We start from the raw sequence: 23,889 nt of genomic DNA on the forward strand, positions 1-23,889 counted from the left end.
ATAGTAACTCATTGTACTGGTACGGCAGATTATTTGTTATTTTGTAAAATTTTGTTTTTTGCAATGCTTTTTGGTAAAATAAACTAAATGTGCAATATAAAACAGTGTTGGCAGGCTTGTCTCAAAGAACTTTGTTCACAGAATGACGATTACCCATACATATTAGCATTGACATCCAGATACAAGTAACAAAACTGCTACGACTGTATTTGTAAAGTCTATCCTGCAACGAACATATAATAATACGATTAGGCTTTCTGAGTCTATCAAAATAGCTATCTTAAAATAGCACAATAAGAAAATAAATAAAAAATAGTACATATAGCTCGAGATAATCCCATACAATTTGATGCATCATATGGTGAAAACTTAGTTCTTTGCAAGCAACATAAAATACTGACACAACATAAAAATCTATTTCAGTATTTTTTCTTATAATTTATCAATAATATATCAATGTACAGATATGCCAGATACCAATGAACCCAACGTATAAAATACTGATACAACATAAAATTAATTTCAATAATTTTTTCTCATGGTATGATATCAATGTACAGATATGCAAAACACCAATGAACCACATAATAGTATCTGAGTATAAGCTTTCTATCAAATTGCATTAGAAATAGAATTCACTAGCACAGACATAGCGATAGGATCTCAAGTTTTGGTATCTGCAGCAACACCTCCATGAATTAGAGTCACATAAAGTTGATCCAGTCTTCATTATCCTAAGTCTCTGTCTTGAATTTCAACCATATAAAGCCTTGGACCCTTGTTTTTCAAACTCCGCCATGGCATCATTCAGCTCTACGAATATAAGCTGGGCCAAAGCAAGATGAGGCCCATTTCTTTGCTACAAGTAAGCGTGGAGAGCTTAATAACTTCTACCAACATATGATCAAAGACCTATGAGCATTAAGGGAAATACACCAACAATGAAAACTGCGCACTCCCCCTATTGGTCTAGCTTAACATGCCTAACAAATGCTGCAACTAACAAACAGCAACTGGCAAACGGTATGATGAGCAAACAGCGCAACTAGCAAGAAGCAAACATTACAACTAACAAACAGCACAACTAGCAAAATGTAACAAGCAAACGATACAACTAGCAAACAGTGCAACTAGCGAGCAATGCACATAACAAATGTTGCAACTAGTAAAATAAACTGCATGTACTTGCAAAAACTGTAAGAGGAATAAGCACTGTCACAAAAATTAGTGTACATAGTGAAGAGTATAAATCACAAATATTTGAGCCCTCAAACAATACGATTATTGAATAGCATGACAAACGGCCTAGTGAGTTTATATCATCATAGAGCAAATAGTGTGATTAGCAAACACTACAGCTCTCAAGCAATTCAACTAGCAAAATCTATGATCAGCAAACTGTGACCAGTAACGATGATCCACCCAAAATGGTTTGCCGCTACATGATTTACTGCTAAATAGTTTCACAAACCATAAGGATTATGTCCTAAGCAGAAGCACGGACTGGATTCAGGAGTACCTTATCAGGGTGAGCAGTGAGGCAAGCTTTTCTGTACCACTTCTTCACTTGTGTTGGTTCTACCAGCTCATGCATTCCTAAAGGCTTCCAGCGTTCTTCTCCATCCCAGAGTATTTGATGAAGGGAGCTAAGCAGAGCTCGAATATTCCTCTCCTTTCCCCCAGTCCATTGTCGAATCTGATCAAGGGTTCACAAAATTTCATAAAATTAGGATTTCCAAGCACGAGTGAACCCTACAGCTGTTCCAGTTATTGCTACTTTATTTTAACTGGTGCTAGCCATTTCATAAATCAAAATTATGTACTTTCTGAATATAATTAAGTTTACATATTTTTAATCAAACTCACTATATACCAATTCAGCTTAGCATATTGCAGGCTAGCTATAAAAGTCACATTCCTATTATTACACTCTGAACAATGCTGACCAAATGCGGTCACAAAAGCTCAAGTTTTGCATTATTTACAATTGTCAAAGGAGGAGCAACTTCAGCATGAAAAGATTCCAATGGTTGAACACACTTGCATGTGAGTAACAATGCAGGTCAATAGCAAAAACATAGCCACATCAGTGCAGTTAAGTAGCCAACTATCTACTCGACTCAGTAAAAATTGAATGCTATGTGCTATAATTATCGGCATCATGTCTGGCTGTTCAAGGTTTCGAAGAACATTGTTTAAGATAATCGAATATTTGTCACTAAAGTTGATTGTGGGTGAATAAGCAATAATCACATATACAGTCATTTATTATCCAGAATACAAGTCTACTGTGCGCTGCTGTCCATCAATAAAAACAATATTATAACATTATCAAAATATTTCAAAAGTTAACGATATGTACTATTAGTTTAACATAAGCACATATGAAGTGCTACATAGTCAGCAATTAAAATGTGTAGCTGCTGGCATTTCTACAAGCCCTCGTCACACACGTATGGAAAGTTATCACTGTAAAAATTTGTTAAAGATCTCATAACACACTTCCTTTAATGTTTTTCAACATTTGGTTAGCACATGGTAAACATTGAGGTTAAATTTCCATTGTTTACTCCTCTACTTGTTTTACAACCACTGCAAAGATCCGTCTATTACCCATTGAATTTGATCACCAACCACTCTTTAATATTGCCTGTTCATTTCTTTAGAATGCTTCTCAAGTTGCTGCTTTGTATTACCTTTCACAGTTAAATAGAAAAAATTGTAGCAGTTGTTAAGATACAAAGTTGCCCTAGCAGAAAAATAAAATTTGTTTAAATGCACCAAAGATACGCCATTCTGTCGCAGGTGGATAATTACACAAGATAACTACCTACTTGTAAAAGATTTAAGCCCATGCTGCACAATTAATTTTTAACTTTAAAAACTGGTAAATAAACGTAATCGAACAGATTCAAAACTATGAATGCATATAATAATTATAGCTGAAAGAGACTTCCTTGAAGATTACCGACAATTCATTACAGAATGATGCATATAGTAATGGTGGGTGTGTCATATGCATTTATCTATAATGACAAAATAGAGAGGTTGAAGAGGGAGACCACTGGCAGCTTACTTTCAGTTGGTCTGGATCCAAGTCCTGCGCTAACAACTCTGTTTTCAAACCATTCAAAGTAGTTGGTTTGGACGACTTGGAGGTGAAATTGTGGTTTCCCAACAAGTCATCAAAGGTATTGATGTCTACTTTTGGACCTACACCTAAAAACACAACACCGTATTTAAATCAAGTGAGTCGTATAGCGCTGTCAGAAATCACGAGACCACCCAATAATTCACGCCAATGTTCATTTTGGTACTGTCGCTGGAGCCTTGTTGATCCATTTAATTACTACACATTGCACATCATTAGATGCACTAATCTCTCCTTGTTCTAGCAAAATAAAACAAAAGCCTTTTAGTCTAATTTTCTAGCAGAGGTAATAGAATTAATTTCATCATATATTAACGGTATCAATGGTAATCCAACCTTTACACACCCAATGGCTCTTTTCAGGACCTTCAATTATTACAAAAGTTGTTCAAATTATGTTCCAGTTGTATCACAAAATTTATTAGTTGAGAATACAATAAGTGCATAACTAGGCTATCTTTTGATTCTTGTCAAGGTCAGTCGCATACATATTTTCATTAAAAAAGATTAATTGTCAATTTCTGCTTTTAAAAAAAAATTCGCTTCATAATAATCGGTAAAAAACTCTGCATCTAATAGTATATGGTTTGTGGTGGTTTCTAGCAGTATTAAGGCAGTAAATCATCCCTACGAGCAAATGTCTTTGAAAATGCGGGATGGTCCCATAATCTCCGATGGCACTATATAACCAAGACCAGTACAGGCAGTCAAGAATATTGACGGAGAAGGAATATTGACGAGAAAATGATAAAACACGCTCTTGCTGGGCAAGAAAACGCAGGCTGACCTGTATAGCCGGCCTTTGGTTTATCTTCAAACACGCTGCTACCAGATGTGCTCATCCCAGTCCCGCTGCCTCCAAAGTAGTTTGGACGTGCCGAGCTCAATCCAGAGCCAGCAGCTACACCAGTTTGAGGTGTTGGGCTAGATTTGCCTGAGGCTATAGAGGGAAACAAAATATTGTGAATAAACTATTTACTACACAAAGCGGACATAAAGTTAACATGCCAAAAGGTATTAAAATTAATTTAGCAATGGAAAAATAGGTCAAAGGTAAGTAACCATGTCAAACAGTTTTCTATATTATAGCCAACTAAAGGAAACGCCAAACCACCGGGAAGCGCCTGAAATTAAAACCAAGAAGAAACAACTGTACACAGAAGTGATACGGAGACAATGTGAACTTCTACTAAAAGGAATGTTATGCGGTGTGTGCCATGCCCTAGCAAACAATCTCACCAAACCATTCATACAGTACTGGTTAGCGCTGTACCTACAAAACAATTCAAACCGTTAAAGATTTCAGCATCGAACCACTCGCAAGGCTAGCATGTTGGGCTACCTACCTAGTTTGGACTGTGGCCGTTGATTTGGTGCCCCCATTCTAGTGGCAGCGTTTTGTTGGTAAGCTGCATTTTGAAAGTTTGGGGCACTATAATTTCTAGTTATGCCTGAAATGAACATATTTAGGTGAAATAATATTTTTACAACTAAAAAGACAAAAATGCTTAAGCAAAATGCAAGCAAGTAATGCAAATTGTAAAACAATGACTTATGTCAGTTTATAGGAAGATTTAATAGATTTAGCCTTGGGTACATCCTTGTGTATCAGGCTGAAGACAGCTGATTCAGACACAATCAAGCATCAAACTACTGTAAGCACACTTATATGACGCACAACAAAAGACATCGCTATATGATTTTATTTTGAAATAGACAGTGATTAAAGGGGGCCATGACTGCATGTGTCAACAACTCGTAGATATAGTTGATATCATCTTGTGGTTAACTCCAAATATACACACATATATTTAGCATCAACATAGGGGATGTAATTTAGTGACCAAAAAGAGGCGTTTAGCTTAGTGAAAAGGAGGAGTTTCATCTAGTAAAAAAGGAGCTTCACCTAGTGAAAAAGAGCTTCACACAAACACATTAAAAATTTTGCTTAATAAAAATCATATTTTGATTGACAATGTTCAATGGATATTTATAGTCAAAGAAAAATAATTTAAGGTACCATTTCATTACGTAAGATCATTGCTAACATAGAAATTTTCACTGATGGTTGTGACGTTAGAGAAAGAGAGTTTAAAAGCTTGGATGATTAAACCATAACTGTCATGTACAACTTTTATTGTATTTACTAGGTAAATCAGCCACGCTGATTCCGATTTTGTACTCAAAATAAAGATTGGTCCACTAACCTTCAAAGTCATTTAGGCTTTTTTAAAGCGTTTCAATATCCATTTCGAAAACAACACAATCGGCATTACAAGTTCCGCCCATAAATATGTGACGAAACCTAGCTTTTTCAGGAACGGAAGTTAAGAATGTTTAGTCCGATTTAGAATAATAGAGATGGGTGTCTTAAAACCCATTATTATCCAAATCCAGCCTGTGAAAAAATCTCAGTCTTTTATGAAAGGTATATAAACTATTTAAAATTACTCGTAGCTTGTTACAGGATGTTTAAATAAGCTGAACGCCAACAAAAATGAGCTCAAAAAGCGTGGTTTTATCACAAGCTAGCATTGTTATCGCGCTTTTTTAAATATGCAATGTTAAATAGCTTATCTACCTTTCAGAAAAGACTGAGATTGTTTTTAAGGCTGAATTTAGATATTAATGGATTTTAAACACCCATCTCTATTATTTTAAGTAGGTCTAAACATCCCTACGTAACTTCTGTTCCTAAAAAGCTAGGTTACGCCACGTATTTATGGGCGGAGCTTGGTGTGCCGATTGTGATGTTTTCGAGACCGATATTAAAACGCTGTAAAAAAGCCTTCATTCCTCTGAAAGTTAGTGGATTAATCTTTATTTTGAGTACAAAATAGGAATCAGTGTGTCTGATTTACCTAGTAAATACGATAAAAGTTGTACATGACAGTTATGGTTTAAGGCAATCGATTCATCCTTGTCTTAAATTGTCTGCTTTTATTCTTGCTTGTATATATGTTGACAGCGGACCTAAAATCAAATCAGTAAATGTGGCTATTTATGTCGCTATTTACTGGCTATTTATGTGGCTATCTCACCAATTACTACATGGTCACAAAATGATGCGTCAATTTTGATAAAGTTGCATTAGCATGCTAGTCTTCAGAGAGTTGTCTCATCCTGTTACATAATTCACCGAAAATATAATTGCCTACTCAAACTAGGCTGGATACATTTAAATCAGGGAGTAATCTTACGCATCCAGAGTATTCACATGTGAAGTATTGTAAAAATTGATCGACAACCAACAGCCAATATGAGCTAAGACACACTACCATATTTCTCAGTCCGGAGCGTGAATGAGTGATACGAGTTTAAACATTTTTTAGTCTGTTGTTGGCAATATATTTTACATACTCTTAAATCATATTAATCCTAGCAACTTTCAATTTTCAAACTATAAAATAAAAATTTTGACCCATATGCAATGAATTATCTGAAAAATCTGGCAAGCATTCCGTAGTAATGGTCCAACAATCAATATTACAAAACTGTTTATTCGAACGTGAGGTCTTGATGCATGATACACATATTTTATTGTAGAATTTTTTCGATTAACAAAGACGCAATAATACTCCTTCATCTTACTCCCAAAAAAGCAAATAGCTGTCTCCAGCTCCCAACAAAAAGTATGATCAATAGCCACTAAAGTTCAAATAAATCATACCTGTGTTAGCATGGAGCTGGGAGTTGAGTGGAATTCCAGGGCTCTGACTAGCAACACCAGCACTAAGTATATTCTCCGACGAAGATGCGAGTCCACTAGCTGGTTTCAAACTCGGCTCACCTCCTGAGCCCATAAAGTTCATGAAGTCATTGTCAACCAATGAACTATTGCTAGCATGTGCAGATGAAATATCAGTTTTAGGTTGCAGCAGGCCATTGGGTTGCGATGAGATGCTTGGCGAGTCAAATCCACCAAGTAAGTCAATCGTTGGAGGTTTGAGTTCAGACTGAGTTGGTGTGGAATATGAACCAGTCAAATCTGCCAGATTGGATCCTTGATGATCGAATGATTCGGTACCTTCTGCGCCATTCATCAAGTCAAAGAACATTCCAGAACTGGCGGATGGCTGGGCTGGAGGTGGTGCATCACTACTAGATACACCTAGGTTCAGAAGATCTATAGGCTCTTCTGGTGAAATGGCAGGAGCAGAGCCATCATCTTCACTCTCACTCTCAGTCTCAGACTCACTACTAACCAGCCGCTCCGTGTGCTCCCTGCAAACCCAGCCAGTTATTACACACAGCTAGATGACACTTTGGCAGCTGGTGTACATATGTTTTACTTATCCAGCCATAATCGAAAGATGCCACAAGAGCATCCACAGCATGCTAATGGAAAAGAAAGAACTAGTTATCAACCTGAGACAGTCAAACACACTATTACAGATAGAGATAAAACAAAATAGGAGAGTGTCTGTATGTTGTCTACCTGTACTGTGATTGGCTAATGGGATCTACTCGCTGACCGCTCATAGGGGCTGGTGGTGGAGGTCGACCAGGAGCCTTTTTCTCCGTAACAACTTGACTCACTGGCTGGTTGGCTCCATTGCCTACATCGTATGGGTAAAGGAGATGAGATGAATACCAGTCACTGGCAACAGTGAAGTTACTAAGACGAAGGAACCAAGGCTGGTTACGAATTTATAACTGATATGGATGCTTTTAAAGGTGTGACAGCGGGAGCGCCTAGACATTTTGCATGAATGGTTATGTACCAGACAACAGTATTTTAAAAAGGAGTAATTTTCCTATTGAACAATGTATAAAAACACCTGGCATGCTTGAGCACAAGCGGTAGTAGATTAAGTCTTTATGATTACGTAGCTGACAATTTACTTGGTTAACTATAAAAACTTGGTGCTCTGACCAGCACATTAATACATCGTTTTATATTATCTGAGGCTTTTGTACAACTTTATTTAAAATAGCCTTGTATTCATCATGAATACAAGCCGAGTACCAAGGTAATTGTAGATGCGCTGTAATAAAATCTAATTCTGGAGGCATGCATTGCTGAAAAGGAAATTCATTGTTCCAATTCAAAAATTCATAAATCTGTCATTACGAGCAATATTATATAGCAATTACAATTGTTTACAAAATAACAACAATCTATAATTACTTAATATCTTGTTACTTTTAATAAAATTGTTCAAACAATATCAAAAGGCACATGAAAGACCTTCCATGTTTGATTGCGCTAACACATGAAAGCAGTACAATTTTTCTAATTTTTTACTATACATGTGCACAATTATACAAGATAGAGCTTATGGCAATAGATGTGTAGTCAGCAGCATGTGAATGTACTATAAGGTGAAATACAAGTTGGAGAAAAGAAAATCCAAATTTGATTTTAACATGAATTTAGGAGCTTTCCAACTCTATGCATGCCCCAGAGGAGAAAACGCAACAGAGTATCGAAAAAAATCTATTGTTCAAAGGGATGAGAACTTGTGTGGTTCCATGCTTATCCATAAACTTGGAGTAACCCTCTCCATGCTGCTTTTAGCGATGAAATATGACAAACACCATAATTACGTTATGGTTGTAAAAATATTTTAGCGTACATTTAACAAGTTTGTGGTAAAGCAAGTCTTTGATTATCATAGCCCACAAGCGTTGAACTATAAAGACCTTGGGCCATAGGTTTTAATGATGGACTGATACACGTGCACATCTATATACAATAGGCGCTCCTATTGTACAATATAAATAATCCGCTCCAAGAATGTTTACATTATATATAGAGAGTTTACAATTATACGAACAGTAAAATTGCCTAATTTGTTCCGAGATCTTTCCCCAAATAACTCTTTTGGCCATACAAAAAAGAAAAACTAGACTTAACTTTTTAATTTGTTGGCCGTGTCGTAACTGTAGTATTATTGGTATTCATCGACAACTTTTCTCCTTTTTCTTATCACTTTCGCTTATTTTATGGTTCGTGATTACGGCAATTTTACAATAAATTAAGAACATTTTTGACATACATTTCTGATTATTTTTTTTTTTTTAGACAGTAAGGCATATTCTGCAAAAGACAACTAATAAAAAATATTTTATGTCTACAATAAAGTAAAATAAAAATATATTATTACTATAAGAAAGCAGTGTGTTCCTGCCCATCCTCTATTTGTCTCTAGGGGGTCAAGATTAGGATAAAAAATATCTTACAACGATACTCCAACTCGTGGCATTCAGATTGGTATACCGATACCGGAACACTTGCACCAATCAATCGCCTTCTAAGTATTTATTAACAATTGAGCAGCTACTTATTCTCTCTGTTTTGTCGACACATCTGACGATCTATCACGGCGAATTAGAATGTCATAAAAATTGTATAGAAGTATATATTGTATACGTTATATATAACAGAGATTACGCTATACGAGTGTCGTTTTGTCTTACAAGGGTGGAGAGAAGAAGGAAGCAACGTTTTATGACTAACTACAAGATTATCGTTATTCAAATCGAATTTGAGAACTTGCACCCATTTGACGTGTTACGTTGTATGTGATATTTTATGTAGTACGAAGCAAAACTTTACATAAATTTTTTACGTTATGTGGAATTTACGTTATAGGAGGTATACATTATAGGAGCGTCTATAGCACTTTCCAAAATTTAAAGTTCGTTGAATCGTCGTGAAAGTAGAGGCTGAGGAAGATTCTAAGAGAGAAATGGGAAAATTATAAAAATTCATAAGGAGGCATCTACATAAATTCAGGTGTAGAGTCAAATCTGTGCTAGAATTTTACTTGGTACATAAAAAAATTCAATTGTAGAGGTGATTAATGGTAGAAGTTTGACTGTACATCATTTGTGTTGTTTAGATACTTTGAACGTTCAGTTTATTGACAGAAAATTTATTAGCTGTGTTCATCTTGACAGTTGTGAACAAAGAGAGGGTATTATGAAAAGGCTATTGTAACAAAAAGCAGAAAGCTTTCAGAAAGCACAACGAGATAGCTTTTAAAACCATGAAGCTGCCATTATTACAATACTCCCACTCAGTTACATGGTTGCACCAACAGCCAGTTCGTGACAAAAAAAAATACAATGATCGTAATCAACGAAAAAGCAAAAATATAACAGTCTTGTGTTCAGTGGTCAGACAATCAATTAACTCAAACCCAACATGTCTCTAAATTTGACAAATCGATCACGTGGCAGCGGCTTCGTGAATATGTCAGTGATATCATTGGTCAAACAAAACTCGGTACAGACATCATCAGCTTCAATCGCCTCACGAACGTAGTGGTATTTTACATCTATGTGTTTTGTACGCTTGCTAGTTTTCGGGCTGTTTGCGATCGCTGCAGCTGATTGATTATCTACAAAGATGATTGTAGAATTAAGTTGTGTGGTTCCAATATCTGAGAATAGCTGACGTAACCACATGCACTCAACAACACCATCAAACAACGCAATATACTCTGATTCCGTAGTAGAGAGAGCAACGACTGACTGACGCTTGCTGGACCAGCTGATTGGACAACCAGCATTAATGAAGACTGCACCCGATTTCAAATGCCGGTCAGCGTCGCTCGCATAATCTGCATCTGTGTATCCAACCATTGGTTTACCTTGCTTTCTAAAATTCAGGCATAAATTCTTGGTGCCCTTCAGGTAGCGTATTACTCGTTTGGCTGCGGTCAAGTGAGTCTGGGTGGGGCAAGCGTTGAACTTGGCTAAAGGTCCCACTGCTTCAGCAATATCTGGACGAGTAGATACGGCAGCATATAGTAGACTTCCTACCATCGATTGATAGAGATTGGGATCTGCTAATTTGCTTCCATCCTTGTGACTCAGCTTTACATCATATGCTGCCGGAGTTGCGACAGGCTTACAGTTTTCCATGTTGAACTTTTGAATTATTTGTTGAATGTAAGGCTTTTGACTTATACGCATAGAATTTTCTCCTCTCTCAATAAGTAATCCCAGACAATGATGAAGCGGTTCGAGATCCGTCATTTTGAAACGAGACAAGAGAGCCGATTTTAATTCAGTCATCTGAGCACTAGTGTCTGACATTATACACAAGTCATCTACGTAGACACCAATCATCACTTCCTGGTCATTTTTCCAGCGAATATACACACAGTTGTCAGCGGAGGACTGCATGAAACCTAATGATTTAAGAAATTCATCTAATACCATGTTCCAACATTTAGGCGACTGTTTAAGTCCATACGGCGAGCGATTAAGTTTGCAGACTAAATTTTCTTTACGCGGCACAACAAAACCCTCTGGCTGTTCCATATACACCTGTACATCTTCTGACAGTTTTCCATTCAAAAAAGCCGTTTGTACATCCATTTGGTGTATCATCATATCTCTCTCAACAGCATCCGATAAGAGTGCTCGCAGAGATGTTCTGTGAATCACGGGGGCGTATGTTTCATCGTAATCCACCCCAGCCTTTTGTGCATATCCCTTTGCCACAAGTCGAGCTTTGAATCTACTTATAGACCCATCAGACGAGTGTTTAGCCTTGAAAACCCACTTAGAGCCAATCGCTTTGCGCTCGGGCGGCAGATCAACTAGTTCCCATGTACCATTGTTGATCAGTGATTGATACTCATCATTGCTGGCTTTGATCGAGGCATCACGATTTGTGCTAGCCTGTGCTTGCGACAAACTAAGAGGCTCCACAATGTTAATTGCTGAGTGAGCAGAGTGACCAAGGTTTGTGAAATCATCAATACCAAACCAAGCAATGGGTTGAGTGGAACGTGGTGATTGCCTATGTGTAACCGTCGGTGTTGGAGGAGCCTTTTCATTTTCTGATAGGTCAATATTCACCGCTTCAGAGTTGTCTACACTTGGCTTTGACGACTGATTTGGTAAACCGAGCTTGGTTTCATCAAAGGTGACATCACGTCTTACCTCTATTTTTCTAGTGATCGGATCGTAGAGTCTGTAGGCTTTAGACCTAAGGCTATACCCCACAAACACCATTGATTCTGCTTTCTCATCGAGTTTATGTCTCAGCTGATCGGGTATGTGAGCATAGGCTAAACATCCAAAAATTTTCACGTGTCCAAGATCAGGTTTTCTGTTGTTCCATTTTTCATAAGGAGTTGTATTCCATTCAAGTGCTCGTGTGGGGAGGCGATTACGAATGTATACCGCGGTCGATATTGCCTCTGCCAAGAATGACTTTGGAAGGTGAGATTCAGAAATTAACGAGCGAGCGGCCTCACAAACAGTACGATTAAATCTCTCAGCACAGCTGTTTTGTTGTGGAGAATAGCGAGTGGTGACTTGGTGATGTATACCTTGGGCTGAAAGGTAACTCTCAAACTCATTAGATGTATATTCTCCACCACCATCGCTTTAAGTGTACCTATAGTCTGACCAGTTTGATTTGTCACTAATGATCCGTAAGTTCTAAACGCCTGGAACACGCTAGATTTGTCACGTAAAAAATATATCTGCACATGCCAACTAAAATCATCAATAAATGAAACAAAATACTTGCTACCACCTAAAGATTCATTCTGCATAGGGCGACACACATCCGTATGTACCAATTCAAGAACCCTACTTGATTTAATGCCACGGTCAGTTTGAAAAGGACGTCGAGACATTTTACCTTTCACGCAAGCTTCACAGACACCTAGTTCGCCGGTAACATTACAACCATTTTCACACCAATGATTCATGTTTTTGAGGCTACTTACGTTTATATGAGCGAGACGTTGATGCCACAGTAGGGAGGAGGACGCGGTAGCATTAGCAGTATGAATAGCAAACTCGACATCAAGATAATATAGCCTGTTTACTACAGATCCTGATGCTATCAACATCTTTCTTTGATTCTTAACCCAGCATCTCGAAATGAATTTAGCTTACTTAAAGCTAAGTTTTAATATGTAATTTACTAAACTTAAACTTTGTCATCGGTGAAAATTTTATCACCGAACTGTTTCTGGTGTCATCTTCACTATAACTTATAAGTAATAACGCTGAACGGAGAAAACATGAGCACCGTATCACTTTCAAATATTTGTGAGAGAGATTTTGGTGAATAGAATATCGACATTTTTGATATATTCAGCACACCGATTGCCAAACTTTTATTTCGAGAATTTTTGTTGTTGATATCGTATGGCGAAAGAAATGTTGTACGGCGAGGACGGAAAATATTGCGTTCCACCTCACGAGGCAAAAAAATCATATAGCAAGGACATCATAACCCGGGAGCGCACTGTACTTATGCAAATGTGGAGTACGTAAATCCTAGTACAAACCGTAAAGCTGCAGCGTCTGTTCGTACTCCTGCCGCCCGGAGAATGGAATAAGTGCATCTGTACTCGAAGGGTTCCAGTTACTCCAGCTCAGCTCCTCTCGCAGCGGTCTCTCATCATTAGACACCTTGATATCCATGCAGAAGCGGAAGAGGTCAGGCAGCTTCTCAGCAGCTTCAGCTTCCAGGTCAAGGTTATCCCTAAAATGAAGAATAATTAACTTTCATTAGAAGAAATTAATATTAGGACTTGTAGCAATTTAAAATAAATACAACTACGCACACGCACCTACGTACACACACACTACACCAATACATACCTATATATATATGCATGTACATATGTGTACATGCATATATAATTTATACAATATAGGAGTCGAGCTGGCCCCCGGATCAACTATTGCACTTTGTTCCATTGCTGAGTAGGTACATGTAGTTTTACTTTTCTACCAATTTTATGCTATCCATTGTAACTTTTATGTTCTCTAGATACAAAAAAAAAGGAATAATAAAATACTTCATCTGATCAGTGTGAACCAAAGTAAGGTCCTTTCAGATCATGGGTATCATTGCTGCAAGTCAACTTGAACATCAGGTTTTGGAATTCAAACAAGCGAAAATATATTATTCCTAAATTTCAGTTTTATTTTAAAATAATCAAGTTACCAAACTTGTAGTTTTACAGATGAAAGGAAGTCACTCCTCTATCGTTCTTTAAGCAACTCATTAAAGTAGGCCAATACAGGTCCTCTTACAATAAATATAAACGCTACTGCTTTTGTTCGGTCATACTTACCGGGTGAATTTAAGGGAAGTCGTCTGTCGCGCTACGAACCCTGTGTGAAATCTTACTTGAAACATTTTCACACTGGAGAGCTAAAATAAATATCATTCATACAATTGATAAATAGTTAAATCAGGTATGTGTTCCTATCTTGTGCATATCTGAAACAAATAAGAATGAATATTTCACATCTAGAGGCACAACAGGTCCCAGTCAAGTGTACGCTATCCATACATTTTATACCTTGCCCTGTAGCTTGGTGCCAAGCGAAGAGCGAGCGTGACTGACTGTCACGCAAATGTCCCCGAAGAGTACTGTAGGAGTGACAGGTATACGTATCGTGCCATCGGATACTAAATATTCTCTCATCTTTTCATACTCCGCAGAAGTGGATAGCAACAGCTGTGAACCGCTTCTCACTTCGATAAGGGGACGACACCCCGTCCTGTTGGATGGGAAAGAGGGTATTGATGAGAAAGGGTGCCTACTTAGGAACACCTGGCAGAGTATCAGAGGTGAAGAAATTGGCATTGAACTAGCTTATTTGCTAAATGATCAAAAGCAGTCAATAAGCTTAAATGAGGTGAAAGTGATAATAAAATGAACTAGCTACTAGCCAATTTAAAAGATATATGACCGCAGCAGAATCTACACTATTAAGAGACAAAAAACTTAATACTATAAATTCCCCTGTCATACAGCCCACAACCAAAGTGATATTGTAAAAAAGAAAGGGTACTGATGGTTGAGAAATGCAATATTAGCAGTCAAATAGCACTGCAGTGAAATAGGATAACTGCAATGGTAGCTGTAATGTACTGGGTGTTATTATGTACAACAAACAGCAATAATGAAAGGAGAAGATTATGTTTATATCTCTCCCCCGCAATAGAAGAAATGCAATATTAGAAGTAAAATTCACTGATATAATTAAAATAACCAATATTATTAGTATAGTAATACAGTAATAATAAAAAACCAATGCACAATTTTGTTTACATTTCAAGACGTCATAGCTAACAATATCAAGAAGTTGTGATATTTATATAGATTTTTAGAAAATCTATTTAACAAAACTATTTAGAAAAATAATAACAGTAACATATTGCCCAACATCTGTCATTAAATACTTCGATCTTGTAAATTCGAATGCTTATTCTTATAATTAAATCTTATAAAATTGAATAATTATTCTTATAATTAAATATTATAATAATCTCAAAAGAATCGTTGAAAAAAATATCTTTGTCATTTCCTTTACTTTCGCTGCTTTGGACATCAGTTAGAATACCAAAGTAGTCATAAGTGTCCAAAATGTCAGTTACTTTGAAATCGGCAAAAAAGAAACGATTGCTTTTCAGTACTCCTACGTTACTTACAGAAACCTTCGGCAATTGGACAATGCTATAGACTGGTGAAATGTGCACGTTTTTTTCAAGAAATGCGCAAGACTTAATGGTTCTATTCTCTGTCGCTCGGCGTTTCATTTGCCGGTCTTGATTTTAATAAAAATAAGGCTTGTCAAGTCTTAATAACGATTTCAGGCCGAATTAATCTGTCTAGTTATGTATAATCCGATCAGATGGGTAAGGTTTAGGAAATTTTCTACAAATAATAAAGACTTGGTAACATATTTAAATAGGTTTATATGTGTTTTGTATCATTATTATACTTGAACGACTCCATTGAAAAATGGTTAAATTCGTTGATGAGATTTCGGTACAAGAGTTTGCGACAGCCGCTAATGAATAATTTTTGTGAGTTGTGTGCACATATGCATTTATCATAAATCTCCCAAACAATCGCTTCGCTCGTGTTTGGTCGTGGGATTAATCAGAGGCCATTTTCTTGAGGAACGCCATATAGTTCAGCGACATGCTTGCCCACGAGCAGAAACACAGGTCAATGATAAATTACGGTCATTACATAGCTATCTACCGGGTTAATTAAAAAACCTTATTATTCCCCGCATAACTTTTATTCGTCCGAGGATTCAGTAACACTTTGTTATTCGTCATGAAAAGACATCTTGCAACGAACACATTGGGAGTATAAATTTCTAGATTTAACGCTATCACGTGCCACAGTCTATCCTTACAAAAAGATTGTATAGCGACAGCAATAATTCAAGTCAGCAAAATTAATTATTGGTTGAGTTTCAGTTTGGTTTACATCAAGCTTGTTTAAATATTACAAAATAATGCATGTAGAATCTCCCAATTCTGACTGCATCAAAAATATGAAGAAAAACTGTCTTTTTAAAGTTTTACTGTATGTGCTTATATGAACTGTCGCACATGCAACAATCATAATACCTACGGCAGCATTCAAACACACCGATGCATAAAGCAGAGACCGCAGGAGGCAAAGCTAGAATTGCTTTTAACATTGGATAATTATTTTATTAGCCATGCACCACTGGACATTCGCCTAGTAACTTATACCTTTAATGGTATCTGCTCGTGAGCAACCATGTCAAACGGTTAAAAATTAATAGACAAGAAAGAGTCATGAATTACAACAGTTGTCTATTAAAATGAAACGTGTAGACTTTGCCAGCGAGATGCCTTTGTACCTTGTGGTGAACCTTAAGCAAGGCTAGAAGCAAAAAGCATAGTGATCCTTGTAACCGAACAACTCACCTCATTTTGTTGAAAACTGGTACAGGAGTTATGGTAACATGGAGGAGCTGTATGGCTCTACGATGTGGCACCAGACCATTTGATATCTGACCAATATACTCCAAGTATCTGCAATGTAAACAAATCAAAGATGCAACACTCACCCAGCCCGCAAATGCCTCTACAGCCACTCAACCCTATAATGATAGCTGCACATGTCGACATACTTGAATTGGGAAGGGTCAGGAGTCATCTCCTTTTGTGGTACATGCCGATTTAGTCTCCTCTCAACGCACATGCCCATTATTTGAACTGGAGATGTAAGTGACTTGGAATACGCTAACAATGCACCGGCCACTGTGGCACTCAAACCTCGACCATCCTGCAAGAGAGCACACAACTCATATAAACTCAAGAGAGCACACAACTCATATAACTCCATGTCATTCCATGAGCCATTGCACCACAAGTTTCCACGATTTACTCGCTTGTACCAAAGAGGTGCAATATTATAATTTAAAGAATCAAACACATAATCAACAAGAGGATAGACATTTCTACCTTGTTAGATGTACTACTACATGTGGCTACCCAAATCTACTTGATCAGATGCAACCGTCATTACTCTCAACTCTACCTAACAGTGTATAACAACGTACCAACCCTACATCAGTGTATAACAACCTACCAACCCTACCTCACAATATATACATGTAACAACCTACCAACCCTACCTCACAGTGTATAACCCTACCAACCCTACCTCACAGTGTATAACAACCCTACCAGCCCTACCTCACTGTGTATAACCCTACCAACCCTACCTCACAGTGTATAACAACCCTACCAGCCCTACCTCACAGTGTATAACAACCTACCAACCCTACTTCACAGTGCATAACAACCCTACCAGCCCTACCTCAGTGTATAACAACCCTACCAACCCTACCTCACAGTGTATAACAACAATGTTTTCCGGGTCTTTTTTTAACCAGGAATGCATGTTCTTGCAGAGTCTGAAGAGAAGTTCCAGGGGAGGGGTTTTGGACTTGGGTGGGCAGCTGCAGTGCTCTACCTAATAACAATATACGAGTCTGTTAAATACCATACCAGCTCTTTTTGATACAGTAAATAATAATAATAACAATCAACTGCAAGAAATATTTCCATTGACAAACATTGTCAAGAAAAAGATTACGAAACTATCTACCAAATATGTTTTTGTCGAACTTGACTGACAATCGAGATAACTCACCCGCTGATTAAACTTCCTAATATCGTAGCTCCTCGGCGTGAGGTTATAGACATAGTACCTATCTTTATACTGGGTCTCAAGGAAGCCTCTCACTTCGTCTATCAGGTTATGAGGCCCCAGCTCATGGGTTTCACTAGGAAATGGCATCACTACAACAGATGGGAGAATGTTTGAAATACAAGAATTATGTAACTTCGAATAGTATAATAAATAGTTTGTTTTGACATTCAAAATTGTTTTACCTATTTGCAGCATGCAACTAAGATGAAACAAGATGAACATGAAAAATAGCGATCTTACCCATAATCCTTCTGGTAATAAACGCCACATCCATTTCCTTGGTGCCCATACTACAACATACATGTAGATAGCTTGTGCAATCACTGTGCAAAGAGCTATTAACACTATGTTGTGTATACACATACACTAGACTATTGGGCTTCACCCAGTTTAAATACATTCAAATCTGTGTTAACAACTGTAAAACTTCTTCCATCACGAGGCAACCAAATATTAACAGTAGGAATATCCAAGTTTTGTTTTGAAAACAAAGCATCGATAATAATATTGATAATCGAGTGGCTCTACTGCTATGTTTCCATTGCGGGGATGAGTGGATTTGGAATTGTGCGCACATGTTGAGTTACGCGGGCGCTTTATTAAGGATAAGGAATTCTACATATACCGGCGCACACCCGTCTCATCAGCACGCTTTCTTGACACAATAGATTCAGCATTATATCGTTTAAAAGTAAATTTAAAAACTAAATAAATAAAGCATGTGGAGCTGCTCTAATCGAAGTAGGAACGACTGAAAGGCTGAAGACGTTTAAAATGGAATAGCTTGTGTAGCATTTTCTTGCACGTCATTCGCGAGTGTCATTTTTATCTTTCGCATGCATAAAACATTCGATTAAAATTTGCGAGTAACAAAGCTTGCTCAACCTCTGGGTTTTTGTTGTTTCAATCTTGCAGACGACTTGCGGATTAACCGCCTCATGGAACCATGGTAATTAATAGCCGTGTCTGTCCATCCGTCGCCATAGTTACAGGTTGGGATAAAATACTGTATCATATAGGATTCGAACGTCTACCAAGCGACATTCATCTTGGTAGACCGGCACTCTAGCAACTGTGCCCATCAACCGCCTGCTGGCACTTCAGAATAATTGTATGTATAGTTATTACACCTGATGATCACTCACGGGGTACTAGACTGCCAGGGCCCTAGTTGCAACAATATACTTGACTAAGTGATCGTAAGAGGGTCCATCAATGGCTAAATCGAAAGAGATAAGTTTTAAAAATGATTATACAAACTAGCCGAATCAATGCAAAAAATAAAAACAACAATTGCTACCATCACTTAGCCTTAGCAATCACTTAGCCTTAGCAATCACTTAGCTTTAGCAATCACTTAGCCTTAGCAGCCACATAGCCTTAGCAATCACTCAGTCTTAGCAGTCACATAGCCTTAGCAATCACTGAGCCTTAGCAGTCACATAGCCTTAGCAATCACTTAGCCTTAGCAGCCACATAGCCTTAGCAATCACTCAGTCTTAGCAGTCACATAGCCTTAGCAGCCTACCTTAAGTCAGAACGGCCATTATGACATTCATAAACTCTTTTTGTGGTTTCCCACTTCTTTAAATAATGTTAAAGCAAACGCCGTCGAACCCCCCCCCCCCCCCGCCCGCATCAGCCACTAAAGAACTCAAACCATCCCTTGTAATACTCACTATGACGCGGTTTGGCTGATGGTGTGTGCCACTTTGGAAGAAGCATCCTTTATGTTTTTCATGAGGCTGCCGGCACCTCCTTTCAGTGAGCTGAGAAAGCCTCCAGCGCTGCCATGTTGTGCAGGTGCTGCTGAGCCAGAAAACTGCTCAGTGTTATTGGGAACACTGTTGGAATGACTTGATGGTTGGGGTGGTATATGCTGGGGGCTTGGCTGAGAGGGTGGCTGAGAGGGTGGTGTTGAAAGGGAATCTGTAAGGATAAATGTCATATAATGCATGCGTTATTAATTAATACCTGCATTATGAATTTGATGTCCGTTACATTGAAAATGCAGTAAGATAACGACGGAAGCACACCAGAGTTCTGTCGGACAACTTCAGTAGGAACTTTATGAGTAACAAATGCTACAACATGCAGCATTCAGATTGTTAATGCTGCAGCAGATGGAGTGGTGAGCAGCAGCGAGATCTGCTGACTTCACCTTTTCAATTAATGCTTTGTCATGAATGTGAGCGATTCAAGTTTTTGAATGAAATTCAAATCATTCCAGGAGGAAATAATAAAACAAACACCATGTCACTCTATGAGAATGTGAGGCAGCTTGATGAAACTGTTTTCAGAGCAAAGTTTTAAAAATATATTATAAATACACCTTAAGTTTTGTAACAGAAAGTTAGTGGAAAGTAGACATTCTAACAAGAAAATATTTTGTCCAGATTTTTGTTTTTGTTGTGCTTCACAGAAGGGCTGGTTGGTACTAGGGCTAGCATAGGGTTGGTACTGACGGGTTGGTACTAGGGCTAGCATTTCACAGAAGGGTTGGTACTAAGGCTAGCATTTCACAGAAGGGCTGACTGGTACTGAGGCTAGCATCTCACTAAAGGGCTGGCTGGTACTAGCGCTAGAATTTCACAATGCATTGTACTTTGCCTCTAAAGGTTCCAAATATGATCCCAAAATATGGCTTGCAGAAACCTGCGAGTGACTGTATCACTTTGGGCAAGCAAAACTATTGTTATTAAAAATAAAGGCCATATCTACAAATATATACATCTCTAGACTATTGTAATTAGAAACAGAGGCCATGTCTACAAATATATACATCTCTAGACTGTTGTAATTAGAAACAGAGGCCATATCTACAAATATATAAACCTCTAGACTATTGTAATTAGAAATACAGGCCATATCTACAAATATATACATCTCTGGACTATTGTAATTAGAAACAGAGGCCATATCTACAAATATATACATCTCTAGACTATTGTAATTAGAAACAGAGGCCATATCTACAAATATATACATCTCTAGACTGTTGTAATTAGAAACAGAGGCCATATCTACAAATATATACATCTCTAGACTATTGTAATTAGAAACAGAGGCCATATCTACAAATATATACATCTCTAGACTATTGTAATTAGAAACAGAGGCCATATCTACTAATATATACATCTCTATTCCACTGTAATAGCAAATCAAGCTGCATAGATAAACTTCAACCCTCGATCCAAGGAGACATGCATTACACACAATTGTCAGACACAGCCCGATAATTGCGACCTTTCTGAAACCAGATTGCTCACATGCACACCAAAAACAGCCGAGTTGAGAAAAAGACAGATTCTAAACTCATCTCACAACAATACTGGAACAAATTATATAGATTATCAACTCATCCCACCACACTACTGGAACAACTTGTATAGATTATCAACTCATCTCGCAACACTACTGGAACAACTTATATAGATTATCAACTGATCCCACAACGCTACTGGAACAACTTAAATAGATTATCAACTCATCCCACAACACTACCAGAACAACTTAAATAGATTATCAACTCATCCCACAACACTACTGGAACAACTTACATAGATTATCAACTCATCCCACAACACTACTGGAACAACTTAAATAGATTATCAACTCATCCCACAACACTACCGTAACAACTTAAATAGATTATCAACTCATCCCACAACACTACTGGAACAACTTATATAGATTATCAACTCATCCCACAACACTACTGGAACAACTTATATAGATTATCAACTCATCCCATAACACTACTGGAACAACTTATATAGATTATCAACTCATCCCACAACACTACTGGAACAAATTATATAGATTATCAACTCATCCCACCACACTACTGGAACAACTTATATAGATTATCAACTGATCCCACAACGCTACTGGAACAACTTATATAGATTATCAACTCATCCCACAACACTACTGGAACAACTTACATAGATTATCAACTCATCCCACAACACTACTGGAACAACTTATATAGATTATCAACTCATCCCATAACACTACTGGAACAACTTATATAGATTATCAACTCATCCCACAACATAGCCTGTCTTGACAAACTGTTGTTTTTGTGGAGTTGTCTCCCCGTCAAGCGGGCGAGCAACACAACAGCTTGTCACAAGACGTACTGCACCTGATGCATCAGCTGCACTGAAAGGGAGTTGTTCTCTTCCGTCTATGCGGCTTGGCTGCGATGTTATGGCGGTCGCTCCATTGATAATCATAACGGATTTCACGCAAAAATTTAGGTAGAAAGAAATAAGATGACCAAGTTTAACCAAAGACCAGTCTCTGTTGTAAACTTTAGTAGAACTTAATAAAATAAATTGAAAATAAAATCTATAAGAACAAATAAAACTGACTGATACAAAAATAGAAATAAAACTGACTGAGCGCACAAATAATGACATGTTTAGTCGCTGTTGTTGCCTAAGTTCTCAAGTTCTACTAAAGTTTACCGCAGAGACTGGTCGCAGGTTAAACGTTGTAATCTTATTTTTTTCTACATACATTTTTGCGCGAAATTCGTTAAGATTACCAATGGAGTGACCGACATAACATCGCAACCAAGCCGCATAGACGGAGGAGAACAATCCCCTATAAGTGCAGATGATGCATCAGGTGCAGTACGTCTTGTGAGAAGCTGTTGTGTTGCTCACCCGCTCGACAGAGGGGACACCTCCGCAAAAACAACAGTTTGTCAAGACAGGCAATCCACAACACTACTGGAACAACTTCTTGTTTCTCATCAGACAAATGGGACTGTGCAGAAGCGTTACACATGCTGTTCTTCTAAATCAGGGGTGGGCAAACTTTTTGATTCGTGGGCCACAATGGGTTCTAAACTTTGACAGAGGGGCCGGACCAGGAGCAGATGGATGGAGTGTTTTGGTAACCCCACCTCACAGGAGAAAAAAATATATATCATGGGATATGGAGAAAACATGTGCTTTAATTTCAAATGAAAATGAACAAAAGCATTACAACAAAAGATCTGTCTTTAAAGCCCTACAGTATTTAGCTATTTATTGAAATGAGTCTTAAAACACTGAAAATTAAATGAAAAAATAATTCTTTTGTTGCTAACAATTTCTATTTTAAAGCACCGCAAGTTCTGTTACCTTCTGGATATCATCATCACTCTCCTCCTGACTGTATTTATTTCAAAAACACTAAGAGATTCAGATGTGCTTATCCTGCTCCTTCTATTCAGTTTGTGTCTCCAGTGCCAAAAATCAACAACGATCAGCGCAAGGACGGAACATTGATAACACGCCACTGCGGAGCGTGTTATATTTGATCTTGTGCACATTGTTTGTTTTGACAACATGCGTTCATTTGCGCACCACTTATGTGCGCTCCTTAACAGAAATGACATGTAACATATAAGGCTTACTGAACTAATTATTTTTCAAAGCATTTTTACATAATACAAAGGAGAAACTTTCACTTTCAGTGGGAACAGTGCTGTTGGGTCCCCTTTTTAGCCAGCGCATCAAAGTCTGGAGTAGGTTAAGTGTAGCAATTCTCAGGATGGATCTGCGGTGTTGGTCTGTTAATTGGGATCTGTGGCTGGCCTTGTTGATGTTCATGATGCTGAACGTCTGTTCACACACGTAGGTCGAGCCGAACAACGCCAGCATCTTCTGCGCTGTCCTCCGGAGATTTGGAAATGCGGCTTCATTGAGTGAAGCATAAAAGTCATTCAGTTTCAGAGAATTGAACTTC

General features: G+C 37.8%; 1 protein-coding gene across 2 annotated transcripts in view; it reads right to left on the reverse strand.

Moving 5' to 3' along the window:
* Positions 1 to 115: 115 nt before the first annotated feature.
* Positions 116 to 23,889, reverse strand: part of LOC137395307 (cyclin-G-associated kinase-like) — a 35,879-nt gene continuing 12,105 nt past the window's right edge. Inside the window, exons 9-24 of one of the 2 annotated variants that reach the window (XM_068082200.1) lie at positions 19,821 to 20,070; positions 18,382 to 18,431; positions 18,082 to 18,230; positions 17,776 to 17,901; positions 17,054 to 17,208; positions 16,848 to 16,955; positions 14,449 to 14,650; positions 14,218 to 14,297; positions 13,423 to 13,619; positions 7,590 to 7,710; positions 6,822 to 7,375; positions 4,498 to 4,602; positions 3,939 to 4,091; positions 3,077 to 3,219; positions 1,520 to 1,696; positions 116 to 859 (exon numbers count right to left, since the gene is read on the reverse strand). In XM_068082200.1, the coding sequence (XP_067938301.1) occupies positions 755 to 859; positions 1,520 to 1,696; positions 3,077 to 3,219; positions 3,939 to 4,091; positions 4,498 to 4,602; positions 6,822 to 7,375; positions 7,590 to 7,710; positions 13,423 to 13,619; positions 14,218 to 14,297; positions 14,449 to 14,650; positions 16,848 to 16,955; positions 17,054 to 17,208; positions 17,776 to 17,901; positions 18,082 to 18,230; positions 18,382 to 18,431; positions 19,821 to 20,070 (2,675 nt within the window). In that variant the 3' untranslated portion in view covers positions 116 to 754. The remainder of the gene's footprint in view (positions 860 to 1,519; positions 1,697 to 3,076; positions 3,220 to 3,938; positions 4,092 to 4,497; positions 4,603 to 6,821; positions 7,376 to 7,589; positions 7,711 to 13,422; positions 13,620 to 14,217; positions 14,298 to 14,448; positions 14,651 to 16,847; positions 16,956 to 17,053; positions 17,209 to 17,775; positions 17,902 to 18,081; positions 18,231 to 18,381; positions 18,432 to 19,820; positions 20,071 to 23,889) is intronic. The other variant, XM_068082201.1, reaches the window with a different exon arrangement.

Source organism: Watersipora subatra, chromosome 4 (genome assembly GCF_963576615.1).
Source record: "Watersipora subatra chromosome 4, tzWatSuba1.1, whole genome shotgun sequence".
NCBI lineage: Eukaryota > Metazoa > Bryozoa > Gymnolaemata > Cheilostomatida > Watersiporidae > Watersipora > Watersipora subatra.